This window comes from Argopecten irradians, chromosome 13 (assembly GCF_041381155.1).
Source record: "Argopecten irradians isolate NY chromosome 13, Ai_NY, whole genome shotgun sequence".
NCBI lineage: Eukaryota > Metazoa > Mollusca > Bivalvia > Pectinida > Pectinidae > Argopecten > Argopecten irradians.
Genome location: NC_091146.1, coordinates 24,826,562 through 24,849,793, shown reverse-complemented (window position 1 = coordinate 24,849,793; position 23,232 = coordinate 24,826,562). Strand labels below are relative to the sequence as shown.

General features: G+C 32.4%; 1 protein-coding gene across 1 annotated transcript; it reads left to right on the top strand.

Annotated features, from left to right (window-relative positions):
* Positions 1 to 1,975: 1,975 nt before the first annotated feature.
* LOC138305738 (putative ankyrin repeat protein RF_0381) lies at positions 1,976 to 23,232 on the top strand. Its single transcript, XM_069246018.1, has 12 exons — positions 1,976 to 2,341; positions 2,626 to 2,701; positions 3,799 to 3,885; positions 5,466 to 5,543; positions 9,888 to 9,965; positions 11,723 to 11,800; positions 14,315 to 14,398; positions 15,457 to 15,540; positions 15,702 to 15,785; positions 20,457 to 20,540; positions 22,014 to 22,097; positions 22,769 to 23,232. Exons 1-12 carry the CDS (start codon positions 2,241 to 2,243, stop codon positions 22,805 to 22,807), a joined length of 957 nt encoding a protein of 318 aa, XP_069102119.1. The 5' UTR covers positions 1,976 to 2,240; the 3' UTR covers positions 22,808 to 23,232.

The following is a 23,232-nucleotide window of genomic DNA, read 5'->3' as shown; positions in this document are numbered from 1 at the left end:
AGGTAAGAACGATTGTTATAGTCTGCTTGCAAAATATAGATCGAAACTGTTTCGTTTAGTCTAAAAACTGAAAATTAGAAGAAAACAATGTAAAATGGATAGGTTATATGGAGATTTCAAACAAAGCCGGTCGAGGGTATACATACATTGTGTTTCTTCGTCTTTTCCTCTTCTTGCACGGATTTAGTTTTGGAAATTTAAGCCTCGCTTATATTTGTCATGATTCTTTTAATAAAATTTGAAACATTCTGTAAATGTACTTTTAACATGATGCCTCGGTTACCATTTCATGAAAAGATACTTTGTGAATAACGTCTTCAAGTGATATTTGGAACTTCTTATTCCATTCAAATCCTTTTAATTCAGTAGTTATATATAACAGTGCTAGAATTTTAAAAATTTTGACCCGAACTACGTTCTCGCAGTGTCACATTACAAATTGTTAACGTACATACGAACCTTTTTTCACATTCGTAACTTATTATCTGTTTAAGTTCAATAAGGAAAATATTTCACCTGTGTGTTATGTAAGTTTCCTTTTTTGAAATACCCAACTCCTGTGAACCAAATTTCATACCAAACAAGCACTCGTTGTTTAACTTGCTAGTTTGTTATTGTATTGAAATCCGTGACATTTTCGATAAATCAGCATAAATCAATGATATATATTTCATAACCGATGCGATGGGAATCAAATGCTGAAACAAGCATCGCCATGGTTTTGTCACGGTGTTTCTGAAATTTATTGGACAGAATAGACAATAAAAAAGAAAATGGGGAAGTAACAAACAATTTCATGCGGAAGTTGTTGCAAAAACGTTTTCGCTGGCCATCATATTAGATAAAACGTTATCACATAATCACAACAACAGTAAGTATTAGACTCCACAACCTTTGAGATCACAGGCCATCCTCTGTCTGAACAGATACCACTGGTAAACGTTATCAAGTGTATACCCGCACAGATTGTTTGCATGATCTTGACCTAACTATGTAGTGATAAACTAAGATAGCTATAGAATGAAATATCAGACAGAGCTAATTTAGAAGATTAATTAATTAAAATCTTATTTTTAACAGAAGAAAAACATTATATAAATATAGTTTTGAATGTTGTAATACAAAGCCCCTTAAGCAAATTGATTAATACACATATTATTTCGTTATTTTGAAATCATATACGAATCCCTCGATAGTGACATCACTGACTTTTACACTACAAAAATACAGCTAATCGACATGCTACTTCAGTCAAACTCTAGACCGCCACATGCTTAAAACGGAAGAAAACGAGAACACAACACCATGTGACTTCTCACGTAATGATACTGTTTCTCATACTGTTTTGTGATGAATAAATGAAATATACAGATACAGACGCCATTAGATAATAGTAAAAAGATATTAGAGTGTTTCGTAAACAACTGTTGAAGGGCGAGTTTACAATCTTAGTGTATCATTCTCGAATCTAACTGATGCGATATGATAGGTAATGCCAGGTTATACTAGTTGTTTTGACACTTGTGTGGTTTACGAGGTACTGACAATACGTCCTTTTCTAAAATGTGTTATATAAGACAAACGAGTGTTTACCTTCATAGATTATTTTTGAGTGTGTATCTCAATATGCTTGTATTTTCAAACCGTTTTGTGTTGAACTATATTCAAACGTTGAAATTATGGCTGTTTCGTATATTGAACTTTGTGACGTCAACATTAGCGCAGGTGGGGGGGGGGCAAAAGATATACATGTACAGTTTGGAATTTGAATGATCGTAATTAAAATATAAGTGATAAACTGCGACCAGATTGGACATACAGTTAATATGAAGTCCATCCGTTAGAAAGATAAATATCCATGGCGTCCTAACGGGCATCATTCTATTCATTTTTCTTCTGGATGAGCTTCATGTCAATTGCATGTCCAATCTGGTAACAGTTTATTGCTTAAATGTATGCATCGATATATAAATATCTACATTCTGCTACATAGTAGTGATCAGTAGTTAAGCAGTTGTTATATACATGCTCATCTCAGACATTTCAGTGCAATATGGTTGAAAGACAAGAAAAAAGTTACAATGTAATAGAAGCGAACATGTTTGGCTCTGGCAACCAAGTGATATTTCAGAGTTGCAATTATGGCTTTTTTCTTAGTCTTATCTTTTAGCGTTATTTGTTGATAGAGTTGAACGATTAATGTTTTTTTTTTTTTTTTTTTTTTTTTTTTTTTTTTAGAAATGTTCAGTGACAAATCACATTGGGTCGTCAAACTATGGAAATCGAAATCGTGTGGAGTCGAGTACATAGACCAAGTGGGCAAGTGGCAGAGGAATGCAAGGTACAATTTAATTCATACTTTTAATTTGAAATGTTTAATCTTTAATAAAGAAACCAAGTCAACAGTTATGATCAATACAATAAATATTTGACTGTCGATACATATATGTCTATATATGAAATGTATGCATGCCTAATACTATACCATAATTTTAGAAGTTCAAAGGTATATTAATATTATTGAATTCTGCTGTATCACTGGGAAGTTTTTAATTGTCTTTCTCTATGCTGATGTTATTACAAAACATACAGAGCTACATGTAACTTGTCGTTTAATAAATTTAGGTGTACCCTACACACAGCTCTACTAAGCCAGTTTGATTCAACAACACATACCTTAACGGATATAACAATTGATGCAGTAGGTATATCTTTAACACTATTCTTAATCTACATGATTGATAAAATGCATCATTAATACTGTTTTGATGCAATTTTGTAATAATAATTTTGAAGAAACCAGCACACGTGGTGACCGACTAATTCTTTCTCAGTCACTTGATACTATATGAAACTAGTTAAAAAGACATATCCTCGAAAATCTCGGAGTAATTACGATTATTAAACAAACTAAGCAGGTGTATATTGAAACAAACTAAGCAGGTGTATATTGAAATAGATCAATATCATAGTTCTATCGCCATTTTGTTCTGTTCCATAAGGAATAAACTAAATCACGGGATTTCGATTATATATGCTGTAGGTGTAAAGTTGTCAGATTGATAATATGTTTCGTCGGTGTAAAGTTGTCATATTGATAATGTGTTTCGTCGTGGTGAAGTTGTCAGATTGATAATATGTTTCGTCGGTGTAAAGTTGTCTGATTGATAATATGTTTCGTCGGTGTAAAGTTGTCAGATTGATAATATGTTTCGTCGGTGTAAAGTTGTCAGATTGATAATATGCTTCGTCGGTGGTAAAGTTGTCAGATTGATAATATGTTTCGTCGGTGTAAAGTTGTCAGATTGATAATATGTTTCGTCGGTGTAAAGTTGTCAGATTGATAATATGTTTCGTCGGTGTAAAGTTGTCAGATTGATAATATGTTTCGTCGGTGTAAAGTTGTCTGATTGATAATATGTTTCATCGGTGTTAAGTTGTCTAATTGATAATATGTTTCGTCGGTGTAAAGTTGTCAGATTGATAATATGTTTCGTCGGTGTAAAGTTGTCTGAATGATAATATGTTTCGTCGGTGTAAAGTTGTCTGATTGATAATATGTTTCGTCGGTGTAAAGTTGTCAGATTGATAATATGTTTCGTCGTGGTAAAGTTGACAGTTTGATCAATGAGCTGATTAACAAAAATGAACCGAACACCCACATGAGGTTCATACACCGCCATATGTCCGTGAACGTAACTGAAATTCATCGGTCATAATGTATAATTATGTCATCAACTGATAGTGTATAAACACACTCTAGTACACGATGATGTTTGATATTATTTATCCTTTTAGCTTAACACGAGACTGTCTGATGAAGTTCATAGAGGCAACAAGAGAGCATTAAAAAACCTCTTGAGAAAGGGAGCGGACCCAAACAGTGTGAGTAATTAGTAACAGTTTTTACAACTAAGACGATATGTCTATACCTAATATTATGTGATACTATTTTAATATCATTCAAATGTTATAAATATCGACCATGCGTATGTATTATGCTATATTTTTTTATGTCAAAATATGATTGTCAAGTTGCTTCCACGACTAAATATGTCGCATTAGTATATTAATGCCTTTTCTAATGGTAAAAGTTTTATATGAACCTAATTTCATGTCAGGTTCACATGTAGTATTTATCGCTAGTCGTTATGTTAATCTAGTGCATAGTTTGATTAAACATCACAGTAAGTCTTAAACATGCAATGTGGTTATAATGTGCGCAGTGTTAAACAGTATTTGATATATTTGAAGTCGTATCTTAATTATGCTTTGTGTTAGACAGCCTAAACAAAAACTGGGTTACTAGATGATCATTTAATGCAATTCTTTCAAAACCCGTTTCTTTAAAATAAGAAAGTGATGATAAGATGGAAAAGAAATAAGTGATATGGATTATATTTTTAGAAATGAGACAGAACCGTTTGGGTTACGTGTTAAAGTATTATAATCAAATGCTTTATCAATATTACAAGCATGCGGATTTGATTAAACCAATAGTTTTTATATTGAAGCAGTTATGGTTCGCATTAGAATGATAATAATTTTTGTAACTATTGTATTGTAATTTTGTGTTCAATGAATCATCTCTAAGGTGATGTGTGGAGATATAAATACAACCATCGTATCGCGCAAACTGGTGCATATCCAAATTGCTGGGTCAATGACCATGATGATGTCATTCAAATGATAAATTCACATCGATTTATAACATCATATATAACATTGAATATTTTTTTCATAGTTGGCTACTTATTGTTGTGTCAAATTTACTCGTGCGAAATAAGGGAGGATGTGGACACACAGACATACCACATATATCCCATAATGTGTTTTTATATGCACTAGAAAGGTCTTAATTAAAACAAACACAAAAACTGTAGACCAGTGGGACACTTTTGGGGTTATGAAGTCATAGACAAAAAACGGAAGGACATTCTTCATAAATATGGTTATGTCATTTGTTTTATTATTTCTTCGCACCCTATATTTCCAATCAAATAATATCACATTTTGAATCATATCATTAATATTTTATGCAACGAAATAATCGTTTTAGTAGTACTAACTCGTAGTGTTTAGATAATATTAGCTGTTGAAAAAAAGCAGTCATAGCGTTTAACAATATTAACCGTAACATTTTCTATGATAAGCTTATAGTTAGACCTTGCTAACTTTAATTCGTCGATATCGTCAACCAATGACCATTTGCGTAATGCTTTAATGTGGTGGCTTACATTATACAAAACATAAAAAAACTGATTGTTATGCATTACTAAAAAATAAAATTAAATGGAATGAAAATATATACATAATCTTTGTAAAAAAGCTTTTGTATCATGTAATACTGTTTTAGATTATATACTGTTTATATAACCCTAGTTGTAATGAAGTGAAAATATAAGATATGTTTCAAATAAATTAGTGACATTCAATTTAACGATCTGATATTATTATAATCCCAGGCATTACGTCCCGCAGTAGTCAGGGACAATGTGGATATCATTAACGTGCTGCTAGAACACGGAGCACATGCAAATAAGGTACGTTTTATTTTAAATTTCTGCAGCTTATTTCCTAACAATTACTTTGAGTTTGGAATTTGGTTTATGTAATGATCTTTATCAAACGACCATTGATTATGTCATGTGTGACGTTTCGATGACTTGTAATTTGTTTACAATTAATAACCACGCAGTGTAAATACATAATGGTGTAAAACGTGTACGAGTTGTCTTCGGAATGATTAAACAGTACTAATAATTAATCAGGGAGAGGGCTTATATAGACATAGCCTGCTGCCCAAGCTCTATTGCATCGAATTATTTAATGAAATATTTTGAAATTGAAATTATTAGTCAGTATCATAATAAGTATGTTCATGAAAACATGACCCCTGGAACATGCAATGGTTATATGTGACAACCTATCAAAGCATACGCCATTTAGTTTATATTATCCTGTACTCAGAGATAAGATTATCAACAAAAGAGTGATAGTCAAATATGTCCACAATACGACAGTTGAAATGTCTCACCTACAACACCGAAAGTGTGCGATTGTTTCAGCGGATATACTCTTGGTATTTTAAAGGTGTTAGTGTTTATCGAAATAGAAAACAGTGTAACTGACTATGTACCCTGCAATCGACATTCGAGATTAACAATGATCAATTTTAACATCCAATTATGACTAATAATTTCCACGTCGCCCCTCTTGCTGTTAATTTTTTTTATTTACACGTTCTATGAAATCAATTATTCGTGTCGAGCATATTTTGTTTCTCGGTACATACACACACACTTTACGATTATCTCTCTACAAGTAGTATAGCTTATACAATGCAGATTATCACAGTCCTGGCTTGTCTGCACCAAATCAGCTGCAATAGATTACACATATCAGCCTTTTAACTTGAAATGATTGCTCTTGATACACTGATGTTAAGATATATAATAATAATCCAACCTAACCTCTCACTGATTTTGGGTTTGATCAGAAGCTCCTCATCAACTAAGAGATAATATAAGGGCCGAATGTGAATTTCCTATTGAGTTATTTAATTACTACGAAAGCCCATATGAAGCTGATACGTACACGCCTAAATTATCAATTACACTTATTGAGGTTGGTATTATACCAAAAGCGATATAAGGATTTTGCCATACAAGTACTGCTGCTTGCGGCATCTTTGGTGTCAATGAATGGTCAGTCCTACTTTCGGCAACTTTTTCACGCTTGGCGGACTAGTAGGTGCTGAAATAATCCAATGACTAGCTGTCGCTGACTCTGCTTTAGTCAAAATAACCTGGCTGCATCTTTACTTACTACACTTGCCGTTCAATGTGAACATTTACATCAATTTCCAGTTAAACCATCACTTGCAGTCTCTACTTTGAACAAAATGATTAATTATTTAACGAGTCAATTCGGAAAAGACAAACGTCTACGTGGATACCTTTTGGAAGTGTTTATTAGCTAAAATGCGATGAAAAGCAACACCTGGAGTTATGGAAATAAAATCACCGACCAGCGTCCAAACGAAGTGATATAATTAACAACAACTATACGGTTATATACATATGATAGAAACATTAAGTAATTAGGAATTATAGCAAGGAATAAAACACTCATATGTTGACCCTGTTGGTATCGCAAAACGGGGCAATTGAGTTTTATATTACCGTTGATTTAGAGACGAACGCATATTAATGCACCAAATGCGTGGTTTAGGTGAAATTAGACGTAAAATGTGAAATAAAATACAGTCTTACAAGAGCATTGTCATTAATATGGTATTTACAGTCCTGCTATGGAATTCCGATATATATTTAGGAAAAAAAAAACAGAAAATATTATTTCAAAAAACTGGAAATATCAATAGGTAAACCATACGATGTACTTCCTTGATATGTCTAATGCCTAATTGTCAATTGTGTTGTATCAATGACTGGATCAACTGGTTCCGGAAACCAGTAATATCCATTTAACAATTAAGAACGGAAATCTGAAAATATTACTGATACTAATAAATACGAAATAATATTGTACATAACCATATCTCGTAGGATGTATACATTTGATTCAATAAACAAATGCATATATTATATGTATTATCAAATTATGATTACCTATTTTATATTTCTACTTATACACTCAACATTGGAACGAAGAAATTATATTTTGTTTGATTTAATTTAGTTATTAGGCCATGCCGTGGTCAAGAATGATTTTAAGAGTGTGATTCGGAGAATGAAAATTTGTAATAAAACAATTATAACAGAATGCTTTCCTTATATTAATTCGACGTAAACCCCCCCTCCGTATATATTCTTGTCAGTGGTTCCAATATAGATTAATCCATTATATTTTGGCAACAAATTCATTTCTGTTTAAAATCAGAGTAGTTATCTCCCCTCTTTGTGTACTCTGTAATACTGAGCCTGAAACTATTACACACTTGTTATGGGAGTGTGACGAAGTGCAAGAATTACTTGAAAGTTTTGACACATTATTACAAGCTCTCTTAATTCCCTTTTCTGTTAATAAAAAATCCTTTCTTTTTGGACTCTTGCATGAAAATTATCTCCATAGTAATAGAGTGGACAATGAAATTATCATAATTATAAAGCAATACATTTACAGAATGAGATGTTTACACAACTCATTAAGCACCAACGCTCTAATCAACACAATTAAAGACCATTATACAATTCAAAAATATATTTCAAATAGTAAAGATGAAAAAGTAAAACTTAAATTTGAAAATGAATGGAGAAAATGGGAAAAACTAATCAAGTTATAATTGCACTTTGTCACACATTTACTTTATTAAACTTTTTAAATCCATATTTATAATTTGTTTATTTTATTTCATTTTATTCCCCCCTTCCCCTTTCCCTGCACAAAGCCGAAATTGCATTTTTTTTCTTTTTTTTTTGATTAAAGATTTTTTATACAGTTATAATTGTTCCTCCGTCTCCATCCTACCTAGACTCTTTTAACTTTTTTTTTCTTTTTTCTTTCTTTTCATTTTCCTTTTTCTTTCTTTATAACTCTATCACTTTTTTCTTTTTCTTCTAATCCTGTCTTTGATTCCTTTCCTTAATATTCAGTACAATATAATTTTCCCCCTCATCTCCAAACTCCTAATTCGTATATTTTTTTCTACGTATGTACTAGAAATTTAAGCTTCGTATTTGTATGTATGTGAATGTATATGCATGTGTTAAATATATGAGTGTATGTTTTTTACGTAAGTATGTATGTGTTTGAGAGTCTATTGAGTGTATTTGTATATTTAATTGTACTGAATGAAAATCATGAATAAAAAGATAATTATAAAAAAAAAGTTTGATTATAAAAAAAAAATATTTTTGTCATCATTAGTTGACATAGACACCATAATATACTTAGTAGTCATTGCTCTCCCTCTCCCTTGCGTCATAATGATTGTAAAGTATAATCTACTCGTGGTAGTTTTTTTAATGAGCAAAAGTAATAATATAAAAAAGTAATTGGAATCGTAACCGACTTCACGCATATAATCTTGAAAACCAAACAGATTTAAAGCGAGAATGTTTTTAAATGACATGTGCTTAGTGTTGCATCAGACAGGAATATATAAAAGACTGTGGATATATATGCGTCATGTTTTGACAATTTTAATAGATAAATTATATCATGATATACATTTGCACCATTAAGCACTTTACTTAGCTGCATAACCAAGCATTAAGTAAGTCAAACATGTAAAACACCGGTCGAATGACAAATGTGTAAGTTCCAGAAAAAAACGACCTCTGTAATATTCGTGACACTAACGATATGGTTGTTGATATTTGCTACACGTGTAGTAAGATATTTGTATCTTGTTCTTTAACTCTCGCAACAGACCTTATTACAAGTACTTTTATTTGAGTTTAGCAGATATATACATTTATAGTAAAATCATACAATGCATACCCAGAAAGACTGTGGATTATTACACAAGGGCAGGTACACATTTGAACACTCCATTCGTGGCCATATAATGATTTGTCAACGATATCATAATATTAAATAGTTGGTAACTGCAAATCTCACAATGATTTAATCAGTGCAAAATTAATAATTCATCGAAAAAACTAAAATATAGATGTCCATATCTTGGTGCCCGATGATAAAGCTCCCCCCCCCTTCTCTCTCTCTCTCCTTCTCTTTCTCTCTCTCTCTCTCTCTCTCTCTCTCTCTCTCTCTCTCTCTCTCTCTCTCTCTCTCTCTCTCTCTCTCTCTCTCTCTCTCTCTCTCTCTCTCTCTAGCATAATTGTTTGACACTTAAACTCTACACTGTGATGCAAATAAACACTAACCTTTCATCTAGCTATATAAGATTGTTATAATTTCAGGCCTTACATGATGCAGTATTGTGGACTAAAGACGATATTGTTCAGGTGTTACTGGCACACGGAGCAGATCCAAATAAGGTACATCTTGTTTTGCGGTTTATTTTAAAGAAAGTGTTAAGGTTTGTGAAAGTTTTTGTCTAATAATGGTTTTTGTTCTCAGCGAATGTTCCATGTATGAGGAAATGATGACTTGTAATACGTATATTGGGTTAGACAAATGATTATGCAACATAGGTACACACCAGAATAAAATGTGTACGGGTTGTATTCGAAAGGATTTTACAGCACTATCATAAATCAAATAAGTAAGCTTTATTTAAATTTCTTCGGTGTATTTTAAAACAAATACTTAAAATTGGGAAGTATCGTTTACACAATGGTTTTTGTAATACAGCAAGTGAATGTTTCATTTGTGACGTTTTCAATGACTTCAGACAAATGTCTGCAGCGTAAGAATGGTGTAAAGAGTGTACGAGTTGTCTCCCACAATATTTACTTAGCACTACTTTTATTCAGTATCACGAGTTTTAATATAGTTTATATTTGCTGGCTGACGGAGGTGATAATGTACACATCGCATAAGTCATCGAAACATGAACATCCAAGGGTTACGTAAAGCATATCATCAGATATTATTTTCCAGTTTATATCCTCTTTTACGCCGAAATAAGGTGAATTAACCAATTGATAGCCAAAAAAGTTGACCATACGACAGGTGAAATATTCTTTTCTTACTTTACATCTACACTCGGACCTCACCTGTATGCTTATGATATTTACTTATTTGCCCCCACCCACCCTCAACACACACATGCACACAAGCTTGTATTATGCGTATGGAAAGGGAACGAACTTAATAAAAACGTTAATACAAATAGCTTTGCAATATTGTGAAATTCAAAAACTGAGTCTAGGTTGTGTAACTAATAAGCTCTCCGAAGTATTAAAGATCCGTTTTCCCCGATTTGTTTTCTATTGAGCTAGTGTTGGCAAATAGATGAAACATATTCCAAACTTCGGAATAGAACCTTACATACGACAGTATTATATTTGCTGTTTTAGCATAAAAATCAATGATTTAACAATTTTCAAAATTTCAAGATTACCCAGAATAATATGCTTATTATTTTTTGAAATTATAGAAATGCTGCGTGTTGTTATGTTCAATGTACCAAACAATAAACTGTTCAACTAATCTTTGCACATTGCGAAAACAAATGCTTTACATTCTCCTTGTTATAACATGTACAATGTCTGTTATTATGTTATTTCTTTTCACTTACAACTTTTTTGTAGTAAGAATTATACGATTGCTTTTATATTGAAATATTCTGACTCTTTCATTTTATTACTAACAAGCTTATATAACAATTAGATTCAAAATGACAATATTTCATTTAACAATGTTTTCCAGGTTTTCCTAGCATCTACAAGTATTCTTCTGATCCATTTCATTTTCGAATATTTAATCAAAGATAAAACATGCTTACATTCAATTAGAGTGTTCCATTTGAATTTATCAGGCTTAAAATATCAAATGAAACAAGCTTTTATTTAACTTAGTAATAAACGAGTTAAACTGGTTTGGAAGTCTCGAAAACAGATGTACAGAGGATGAGTGTTAATTTGGGACCTCTGGCGGTCATGACATATTTTGTGTTTACAGATACACATGGGTTAGGACTTCATCATAGGACTAATGATTAAGGTCAGGTCTGAGTCATTTGTCAGTTATAGAGGGTTAAACGGGGAGGTCAATTTGAAACATTGGAAAAATCACAATAAATTAATGGCAATAACAAGCCATTCAACGCTATAATTTTGTTATATTTTAGGCCTTGGATTATGCAGTATTCTGGAATAGAATAAATATCGTTCAAATGTCATTGAAACACGGAGCAGATCCAAATAAGGTGCGTTTTATTTTAAATTGCCTGTCTGCCTGCCTGCCTGCCTGTCTGCCGACCCGCCCACCCGTCTGGCCGGCCATATGTCTGTCGGTCTGTCTGTCCGGATTTGTTGTCCAGACGATAACTTTTGAACGAATAGATGAAATGTGATCAAACTTCAAACAGTGGTAGTATTTAGCAAAATGCAGTTTTGGAGTGACTTTGGAGTCAAAAGGTCAATGACAAGGGTCGCTGTTACTAAAAATAATATGCATTACAAATGTTAGCCTCCGGATGATAACTTCAGAATACATCAACATAATTTGTCAAATCTTCAGACAATGATACAATGGAGTAAAACTAAGCAATGATGCTTTATAATGATCTGCTATAGATAAGAAAATGTAATTGACGACAGGGAACGGGTGTTGATTGCAACATATACTGTATTTTTTGACCTTGTTATACGAGCCGACGAGATGAAAATACTTAATGTTAAATGTAATCATGTAGATATGCTTGAACACGGCTTTCCTATATGTGTCAGTTGTTATGGCTTTACGGGAGCGATAAAGTACTGAGACAGATGTGCCTAAACAAGACTTGCCTATAGTAATGATAAAGAACGGATATAGGCGTGCCTAAATAAGATAAGGCTTGCCTATAGTAGTGATAAAGTACTGAGACAGGTGTGCCTAAATAAGACTTGCCTATAGTAATGATAAAGAACGGAGATAGGCGTGCCTAAATAAGATAAGACTTGCCTATAGTAGTGATAAAGTACTGAGACAGGTGTGCCTAAATAAGACTTGTCTATAGTAGTGATAAAGTACTGAGACAGGTGTGCCTAAACAATACTTGCCTATAGTAGTGATAAAGAACGGAGATTGGCGTGCCTAAATAAGATAAGACTTGCCTATAGTAGTGATAAAGTACGGAGACAGGTGTAACTTAATAAGACTTGCCTATAGCAGTGATAAAGTACGGAGATAGGTGTGTCTAAATAAGACTTGTCTTAAGTAGTGATAAAGTACGGAGACAGTTGTGCCTAAATTAGGCTTGTCGATAGTAGTGATAAAGTACGGAGTTACACTTGCCTGAATAAGGCTTTCCTTCTGTGAAAATACTCTGAAGAATAAATTGTAGACTGAAACCTGAAGTTTGCTCGTACCGATTGAATGATTGTACACGAATCATTAAGGGAGCTTGTGATAGAGCGATAAAAGTGAGTCCTCTGTTACAGTGAGAAATCTACATAATAGGAGTGATCAGTGATTATATGTAATAATTATGTCGAAAACAAAACATAAATTATGATACTAGCAAAATTAGAACAAAATAAACAATGAGTTGAAGAAGGTTATTATGTAGGTATCAAGTTTTTTACCATTTTTTTACACATCAAGTATTCGAATACATACATGTATAATGTCATTGTTTTACAAACTGCTGTGCTTTCAAATTGTTGACAATTGACATAAAATCACACCAATCGTGTGATAGATTGTACTACCCTTTCTACATTTAACATGTCTTTGCAGTACAAGATTAAGATGTGTTCAGAATATCTTGCGATCAATCAACTGAAATTTTGAGTAATTGCATCAAGTAACATATATCCTTTTATTGTTATTGAAATAGTCAATAGTTTTCGGAGTCACATATTTATTTTTCAAAAATACCTTTGTGTATTCTAAGCACACTATCCTATCAATCAGAATGATTTAAGGTGTATCATTTCATGCATTGAAATTTGATTTAATAAGAAATGTTGTTATGACAACAAGAAGTATACATATTAGGGAGAGATAAATGAATCCATTAATGACACAGAGCTATGGTAACATACAATAGACGTGTTACACTGTATCTAAATTAATTCCAGTTTGATTATCAAATAATGCATGGAATTCAATCAGGATTATTGACAATGCAGATAACATCGCACTTTACGATCTACTTATTATAATTAGATAGCGCGTAATTCCATCATTAAAATCTGCTAAATTCAGTTAGCTATTTTGCAAGATGAAAGACATATTTGACTTTTGCAAGTTGCCCGACAAAAGTAAACATAAACTCTAAAACAGCCTATGCAAAAACGTTCTGCAATTAACATGTATCAACATGAATGTTAATATATCAGGAGTATGAAGTGCTGCATCAAATATTGTATTAACCTGCAAATAATTGAACTAGGTTGAACTTAATAGTATGTAACATGTTAACTCTTCGCTCTCAAACCACACGATTACAGAATCCCATTTTAATCACCGTGTTTATTGTAAATTATATTAAAATAGTAACTATCGAATCATGTAAATAATATAGATTTGCAGATATAGGAATCTCGAACATTAATTATATTCTTTTATTATTGTACTATATAAACACGAATCCATATTTAGATATAAACATGGGATCAAGCATTAAAACAATATCCAATAAACACATTTTCTTTGGTGTTTTAGTTGTAACATTGCAAACCACTCCTGAGCAACGTGACTACTGCAATAACTGATTTTCTTTGTATTCCAGGTTAATGCTCTTCAGAAAGCAGCGGATGAAGGTCACATACACATTGTAAGACTTCTAATTGATAAAGGAGCTGACGTCAATAAGGTAATATTTGTCTATGAACTATTATTAACATGTTCACTACAAGCCCACGATGTAATATTACCAAATGTAGTTGGTCACCACATTAACTGCAGTTCGCCAACTTTATTTTAGGACATAGCTTTCTATCATGGTCATGTTTATTATCAGAAACTCTACTTTAAAAGGACATTATCTTGCTAATTATTAGAAACATTAAAATTTAATATGGATTCCAATTGATGAGCGGCTAATTCAACAAATGTGTAGTTAAAACATATAAGTTTATGGAACAGGTTTTCATTTTGCATGTAGTAGACGGAACTCACAGCAATATGCGATCGTGTTTCGCAATATCAGAAATATGCATAATTAATGTGTTGTACAAACATATAAATGATTAAAATGGCAGGTTATAGATCTAACATGTTACATGTATATGTATATATTGGATTTATATAGTATTTTCTTTCTAATCATACAAATAACGATTTAGCTATAATGTTCAGTAGAATTTTAAAAGAAAAAAAATAAAGGCAAAACGTTTACGATTTTAGAATCAGCAAATCTTTACTCCTATTCCATACTCCTTTATTGTCAAAGCATTTGTAATTAATACGCTGCTTTAGGCAGCATCGGAGCACTTCTTTGTTAGTATACCTAGCTATACATTTCCAGATTGAAAAAAAATCCAGAGTCCGATATAAGTAAACATAAGTTGTATTCAGCATGTTTCAATCATATAAAAAGTGTTTATTTGCCTATGTATGTTGTTTAGTTCTCTCTCTATGCCCGTATATGCAAATTTGACCGTTTTTTGATAATTTGATAACTGAAATCCAAGATGGCCGTCATGATATATCCATATGACAATAGTTCTCAATGAGAACTAGCATAAAATTAAAGTAGACATCATACCACTCCTAAAATCATATTTCGAAAAACTGCCAGAGGGATAAACGGGCAACTATTTTTCCTCCCCTACTACATTATCATATACTTACAATGTGTAATTTTTCAGTTAAAACATCGAAAAATAGATCTGAGTAACTGAACTACTACTGCTTTTATTTGTATCCCAGGGTTATGCTCTTGAAGAAGCAGCGCGGGCAGGTCACATACACATTGTCAAATTTCTTATTGCTAAAGGGGCTGACGTCAATAGGGTAGGTATTTGGCTATTGTGTATTATTTACATCTACACATCAACACCACTATGTAATCTTACAAAGTGTAGTTGATCATCACATTAACTGACATTCGCTAATGTTAACATCGTTATCGCTCCAGAGATCATAATTTGTTTTTTCTTTTCTTTGTGTCCAAGGGTAATGGTCTTCAGGAAGCAGCACAGGCAGGTCACATACAGATTGTCAGACTTCTTATCGATAAAGGAGCTGACGTCAATAGGGTAGGTATTTGTCTATGTGACAGGGATGGGTTCAATTACATAGCAATGTAATTGATTAGATTACACATTACATTTTAAAATGGCATTACTATTACCATTACCATTACATGTATGTTGCAATGTAATTAATTAAATTACCATTACTTTAACAATGTAATTAATTAAATTACACCTTACTTTCAGTTTTTAATAAAAGAAAAAAACGTGTATCCCACGGACTTGGCACTATATCAATAAAAATAAATATCTTTATACAATACAAATCCATGTACATTTGTATACTAATTTAAGATATGCATTCATAAATAAGGTACTTTAAATTTTCATGTTAGTATGTATTTATGTTTTACATTTCATCGGTCAATACAATCATGTTAAAGTACATTTAATTTTTGAGGTTACATTGATAATTATCAGACTTTCAAAATTGGTGTGGTCAGAAATTCAGTATTACATAGTACTGATACTAAGATAGTCTACATTGGTAGAAGTAATAGAAAGAAAAGAAACATTAGGTAATAATTGTGTTTCTATGATATGTTATAACTTTGCTACTTTTGAAATCTATAGATGTGATAAAGTCTTTGTATTCATTTTACCCCATAGTTTTTCTATATATATAAATACATTTTATTTACTAATATGTGCTGGAAACTAAATCTTTTATTAAGCCATATACCTAGTGTCACTTATAAGTTCACAATAGGTGTGATTTTAACGTTATACCGAGCTACCAGTGAATGTAATATGCTATTTGCCCCAAAGGTATGATTATTTATAATTACCAAATATCTGGTCTAGACCCCTTGTTCCTCAAATCAAACTTTATTGTGTACCTAATTTAATACAATTAAGGGCATAGATGAGGAAGACACTGTTCTCACTATTGATCAGGAATGCTAAATAAAGAACTTTTATCAAAATATATGGTAGACATGCATGGTAACTAATTATAAAGACATTAAAGCTAAAGTGAAAAGCCAAAAATTATAGTGAGAACAGAAATATGGAAAACGTAATCTGACAAATCTATCTTTATTCATGTCCTTTAAAAAACATCACATGTAATTGAAAAGTAATTGAGCATTGCATGCATTTTTGTAATGTAAATAATAAAATTACCATTACATGTAATTGCAATTTGCTTCAATTATATTTGACCCCTTTTGACCCTACCCTGTAGACCTCAGGGTGTCAGTAATGGGAAATTGTTAATATTATTAAATGGTCATCTCATAATGATAATTCTGACATTTGACTTATTTCTTATTACGAATGACCAAATAATGCTCAAAAATGTGTTTTACCTACCTGTATATAAAGTATAGTAAAGATGACCCCATCCCTGGGGAAACGAGAGAAGCCAGGGTCATATAATTCACACTTTTTAAAAAGACCTTGAAATATTCCCATCTATGATTTGATTGATTTGATTTGACCATATCTATAGTCCCAGAATATCTATTCGCCTATTTGGCCACTTTCGGTCCCACCCGCTAGGCTCATTGGGGAACTTGGGCCATATAAATCACAATTTCAATTGATCTTTAATCAAGATCTTTTTTTCCGAAAAAAAATCAACGAACTTGAAGTCGAGAATGAAAATCGTGCATTGCTATACGACGAACGACGGACAAAAAGTAGATAGAATCAAGATGATAGTTAAGTCGTCGCATGATGGTTTTTTTTAATTTTGAACTTATTATTCAAACATTACAAAGGCTACAACATTAAATTAATATAAAACATCCAGTGGCCTTAATTTTGTTATCATGTACAGAAACAAAACCATACATATATATTTACACTTGCTATGCTTGGTCACTATACGCTAATACTAGCCGATTTTGTTTACCATAACTGCATGGTAACATTGAACTTTGAACTTGCGTAAGAAAATGTTCTATGCAACGTAAAAGGACTACTTTTTTTAAACAAACACATGGCTTTGTTTACATTTTGATGCAACATTACGTGTATATTGTTGTTTTTCATAGAATTTTGGAAAAATGTAAACAATAAATACATGTTTTATATTTATATATGATTCAAACAAGTTTTAAATTAACAATTGTATAAAGAAACGGAAAAATATCCCGACCGGGGCGACGTGCTTTCATTTTTGTTAAAAATGATGGGTGTCAAATGTAAACATTACCTCTGTGTCTGTGTTCGTCATACGATCTAGTCTTTTGGGTGGACGGGCGTGAGACCTCCTGATAGAGGTCAGTTATAAACATATCCTCTTGTCTTTGTTCTTTGAGAATTTAATCATGTGTATTATAAAACATGCACCGCTAGTAATCCACGTGTTGACAGTTACGCGTCACCACAAATACATTGTATCCATCGAACACAAGTGAAGTTGTTCCATCTATAGCCTAGATGGCGATGGATATAAGCGTAGATTATATAATCACATGGCTCCGAAGGATGTAATATCGTCAAGTCAGACGACAATCTCAAACAATGTTAGCTACTTGAACACTGGTGTTTTGACAACTTCGGAAAACTCCACTGTGTAAGCGTGCGTCAGCCTCGCCTCGCTGCACAATAACGGTCACCGAGTTCACACATGTGGCCGAGAACAAATACTTCATGTTATTACGCTATATATGAATTTTTTTGCAAAATTTAATACCTACTTAAAGTTCTGATCTGATTAAATAAAATTATCTCTGAAATTTACTTTGTCATGTTTATTTTACACTAAAATATTGAACTTTTTTTGTCGTCGCGGATGAATAATTCTACCTTACGTGCAGCGTCATCATTCGCTGTTCAATTGAGTAAGCTCCTCCCACTTTTGACCGACTTTTATTGAATAATTACGTCACTTTCAAATGACGATTTTATTGCATAAAATATAAATAAAAAGTCGTGTGAGTGTAAATATAGGGATTGGATTTCGTTTGTATGTTAACCATGCTTGTATGGAGCAATTCCTCTAAGAATATATTCAATATGGGGAGCTAACGCGCCCCATAGAATATATTCTTAGAGGAATTGCTCCATACAAGCATGGTTAACATAAAACGAAATCCAATCCCTATATATATGCATCTGTTGAATATATCCATATGTTAATTGTTGTAATAGTATGACATTTGGTTACTCTATATTTTTCCCTGGGTTGTATTAAACAACAAGGTAAATATCATCATGCCAAGTGCGAGAAAACACATGAAGTTTCACACTGACTGTGATAAACAATTATATCAAACGCCATTTTCGCATATAAATTCTGGGAAAATGTTGAAGTAGTACACATTGTAAGGTGGTACGTTTCCCAGATTGAAGACGAGAAATGGTCATCTCGGTTAAAGTAATGTTGGTATGGGATAAAGTTCCCCAACGCGTGTATGTTGTTTATCATATCTATCTAAACTCTAGTTAAGTAATGTTCAATAAAGCTCGTGTCAATTCAAAATGTGAAAATTAACTAACTTTAGTTTAATGGACATGATGGGCAACAGTCGCTTATTTGTGAACCTCTATTGACCTGCGCGGTAATTAAACGGTTGTTTAATCAGCATAGTAGTTACATCAACAAGGTGTGTTTAACGATACACGGCCAGAAATCCATTAATCTTCATAATTTCTCAAAAAACAAATAAAAAATGTAGGTTGTTAGTTTTGGGATGTTTTCAACAAAGACAAAAATAACATATTGCCGGGTCATTTTCTTTCAGGCAAATATTTTAATAGAAGATTAATTTGAGGTGTTTCATATATCCGTGTCGTAAAAATCATCTGATAGTCCTCAGTATTGAAGCTTTCTTTAATAAAAAAAACAATGTGTGCGTCGAGGTGACAAATATATGAACGATGCTATATTTTTTTTCCTTTCTTTAATGTAATACTCTTTATTTACACCGTGGATCAGTAATGTTAATGTTATTTAAAATGTATGTAAATTGTAAATTATCTTCTTTAAAATTAGGAATGTTTTATGTGAAGTATTTATGCATAATTCAAACATCCTGGTATCTTAAAAAAAACATCTCATCAAACAAGTAAAAGTAGAAAAAAGAGCCAGTAGTAGTTAGTAGCATTTTCATTTGAATCACACAAGAAGCAGCACGTCAACATATTTGCACAAAGTGACTTGATACCTCCCAAAATAGCATATATCACAGAGGAGACAACATACGTAACTCCACATTTTCTAGGTGCATCAATGTCTGATAATACTACAATATGTTGGGACATGAAATACGTTTATGATATTCAAATCATGAATTAAGCATATTAGCTTTGTTACCATTTATGGTAGTTAAATTTCAGAATGACACAGCAATTATATCAACACCCGTTTTGCTCGTAAATGGTCAGAGAAACTGTAGTCACAGTGTAGAAATATTCCATGAGGATGCAATAAAACCAGCAAAGAAATTTTACTCTTTGAAGTAATATTTTCAAACCCATTTAATATTATTAGTTAAATATTGTTGTACATGTAATTATGTTGTTACACGCATACGGAACTTCCAGATGTTATTATAAATTATTATACATTTGTGCCTTGGCTACTTTACTAAATGCTTCTTTATAAGATATGCATAAATATTGTATATGATTTATTTTTTTTATGTTTGGAAGTCTTCCATTTTCCAAACATGATAGACGTATTGATATAACTGCAACTGATTTGTTTTAATTGTCTTCCAGGATGATGTTCTTGAAGGAGCTGTGGAAGGAGATAACATAAGCGTAGTCAAGCTTTGTATTGAAAAGGGAGCTAACATTAAGAAGGTAATGTTTTTTTAGAGTTTAATATAATTCGTAGATCTGGAATTATTGATTATTAAGATCTCCATACTAGATACTATGTCTCACTGGCAAAGGAAACAAGGCGTTGTTTGTTTCTTCCGATAATAATGTACTATTTCTGCTTTGATATTCATGAAATTTGATTACAAAATGTTGCGACATTGGAAAAGAGGTGGCTAGCAAATACGAATTTAGAAATGACGATAGTATCGCACAGGCTTTTGAAACACAAAAATAAATCACAAACGATGAAGATTTATAAAAAGAATTCAAAATAGAACAAACAATTGAAACATATAAATGACCTAAAATAGAATATTTGTCACAAAGCAAAGTAGAAAAACTGGGCTCTTTATAACCCTTTGATACATTGTCACTGCGAGCTTTATTTGAATGTCAATGCATTTGATAAAATATCGGCAGCCAAGCATAACTTAAAGAAAATGCCTTTTCATTGTCGAGAAAACAACAATAAACATTTAATTTCTTCCATTGTAGTAGTTAATTAGTTCTTTGACAGCTTACATTGATGAGATAGACCCATGTTCTTTTCGAAAACCTAATTGATGAGTAAATGTAATTTTCCGTTCATGCTATCTATTTTCTATTCGAAGAAGTAAAAGTTTTTCAATAAAATGCCTATTGCTGAAGTTAGTATGATGGCTCTATAGTTAGTAGGATCTGATTTATCTTTATGCATCTTATATAATCATTCCCTGTTTGAATGATGTCGAAACATATTCACATTTAAAAATTACATTTAAAATACTTTACCAAGCATTTCATTAAACCAGCAATAATCATATGTTCGTTTGTTATAAAATCTTCTTTCTTTTAACTCATTTTATTAAATCTTTAATTTCTTCCATTTTAACGTTGAAACGATCTGTAGATCCTCATTGGTATGTTCTATTTTTTATTAAATTTGTTATTTCATAATTAACAGAATTATAAAAAAATCAAAATTTGGACGTTTCAGAACAAATCCGAAAAAAATATACACTCCATAGATTAGTCAAAATGGAGACGGCAATATTGATGACGTCATAACCAGAAGTTCATTCCAACTAATGCAGTGTTAACAGTTTGATCTGTGACCAGTTAGTCATAAGGGTTCAAAAAATATTGGTTCGGAAGTTTGGGGGTGCATGTGGAACCTTCCTAGCCTATGGCATATACTGTTTATGTAAGCATCAACAATTAATGTGATATAATTAGTACCGCAAACAGTAAGTCAGTATTTGATATATTTATTTAAAAGGATGTCAGCAGTGGGAGGGAGTCATAAAATGATCAGTATAACTTTTGACGAGGAACATTGTGATTTCACTAAAACAATAACGATCATATAGATAGCATCTAGTCACTACATGGTGACTGTCACGTAGTTTTTGTGATCGTGTTTGTGTCGTGCATAGGCTTGTTAATAGTGCATGCCAATGTATTCTTTTGCAGTCTAAAGCATTGAGGACAGCTGCAAGTAAAGGTCGGACAGATACCGTATCTATGCTTCTGGACAAAGGTGCAAGTCCTGATCAGGTAAATATTTGTTTGATTATTAACCATAGTGGTGCTGAATTGTTCTGAATAGAGATACCCCCAGTACTGAATTGTCTGATTTTTTTTTTTAAAAATCAATATTTTTTTTTTCATGTTTAAATGTTCTAAGGAATGTGATCTAAGTCCTAAAAGTCATTTGATGACCGACATTTGCATAAAACTTAATATTTTCTTACATTTAGTAAGCAGTATGTGTTATTGTTACTCTCAAATTGTGTGTCATAATTTCCATATATAAAACTGTCTTAGTTTTCAACATAATTTGCAAAATCATTCTGAATTTGAATGATTATTATATCCATTGGTTAAAAGAGTGAAATGTAGATTTAGTGATGTATTGGACAATTTATCTTAGTATTCAGGCCAAGTTCCCAGCATGTATATAATGAAGTAGGGGAGATAACTCTGTATGCTGAAAATTCAAGGCATCAAATATTCATTCATTCCGCTCAAAAGACATACCTGCTGAAAGTAATCTTCGTATCCTAGAGGTTCCACAATTCCGTAAAACAATATGTAACAAAATCCCAGGACTTTAAGTCTACCGTTAATTAATCAATTGTGCAATATAATGTAAAGAAACATTTGGTGAAACATATATACACTGATGAAACTTCTAATGAATTATTCTTCTGTGTTCGGCTGTGCAGATTTTTGGCGTTTATAGGCCAAGATGTAATCTGACTTAGTGTGGTACAACTGAAAACATGGCTCGATACACATTGGAAGATGGCACTGCTGGCACTGATAGGAAGTTTCACGCCCTGTTCTTTTTGGGAGAGGGATGCCTGGATTTGAAGATCTGAATATGTCTGCTTCACCTGGTCCACACACAACACATTGTCTTCGTCCATGACTTCTCTTACTTGTTGATGGCAAATGAGTAATAAAATGTCTCCCTGGTAACCTCTGAAGGTTCTCTACTGACTTGACCTTTCTTCCTTTCTGTCCTGTTGGTGGAATATCAGCAGCCTCAATCATTTGGCCCACTAGCTCCCTCCCGAATACCCTTTGTTGCTCAGGTTGACGGGCTCTGTATTGGTATAGCAGGTATGAAGTCAGCACTGCAAGACCAATCAAATGGAAAAACACATTTTTCCACCATTTCAACGTT

Coding starts and splice junctions, on each gene's coding strand:
- LOC138305738 (XM_069246018.1), top strand. CDS start 2,241: ATGTTCAGTGACAAATCACATTGGGTCGTCAAACTATGGAAATCGAAA. Junction 11,801..14,314: donor ACGGAGCAGATCCAAATAAG/GTGCGTTTTATT, acceptor TTTGTATTCCAG/GTTAATGCTCTTCAGAAAGC. Junction 15,786..20,456: donor AAGGAGCTGACGTCAATAGG/GTAGGTATTTGT, acceptor ATTGTCTTCCAG/GATGATGTTCTTGAAGGAGC.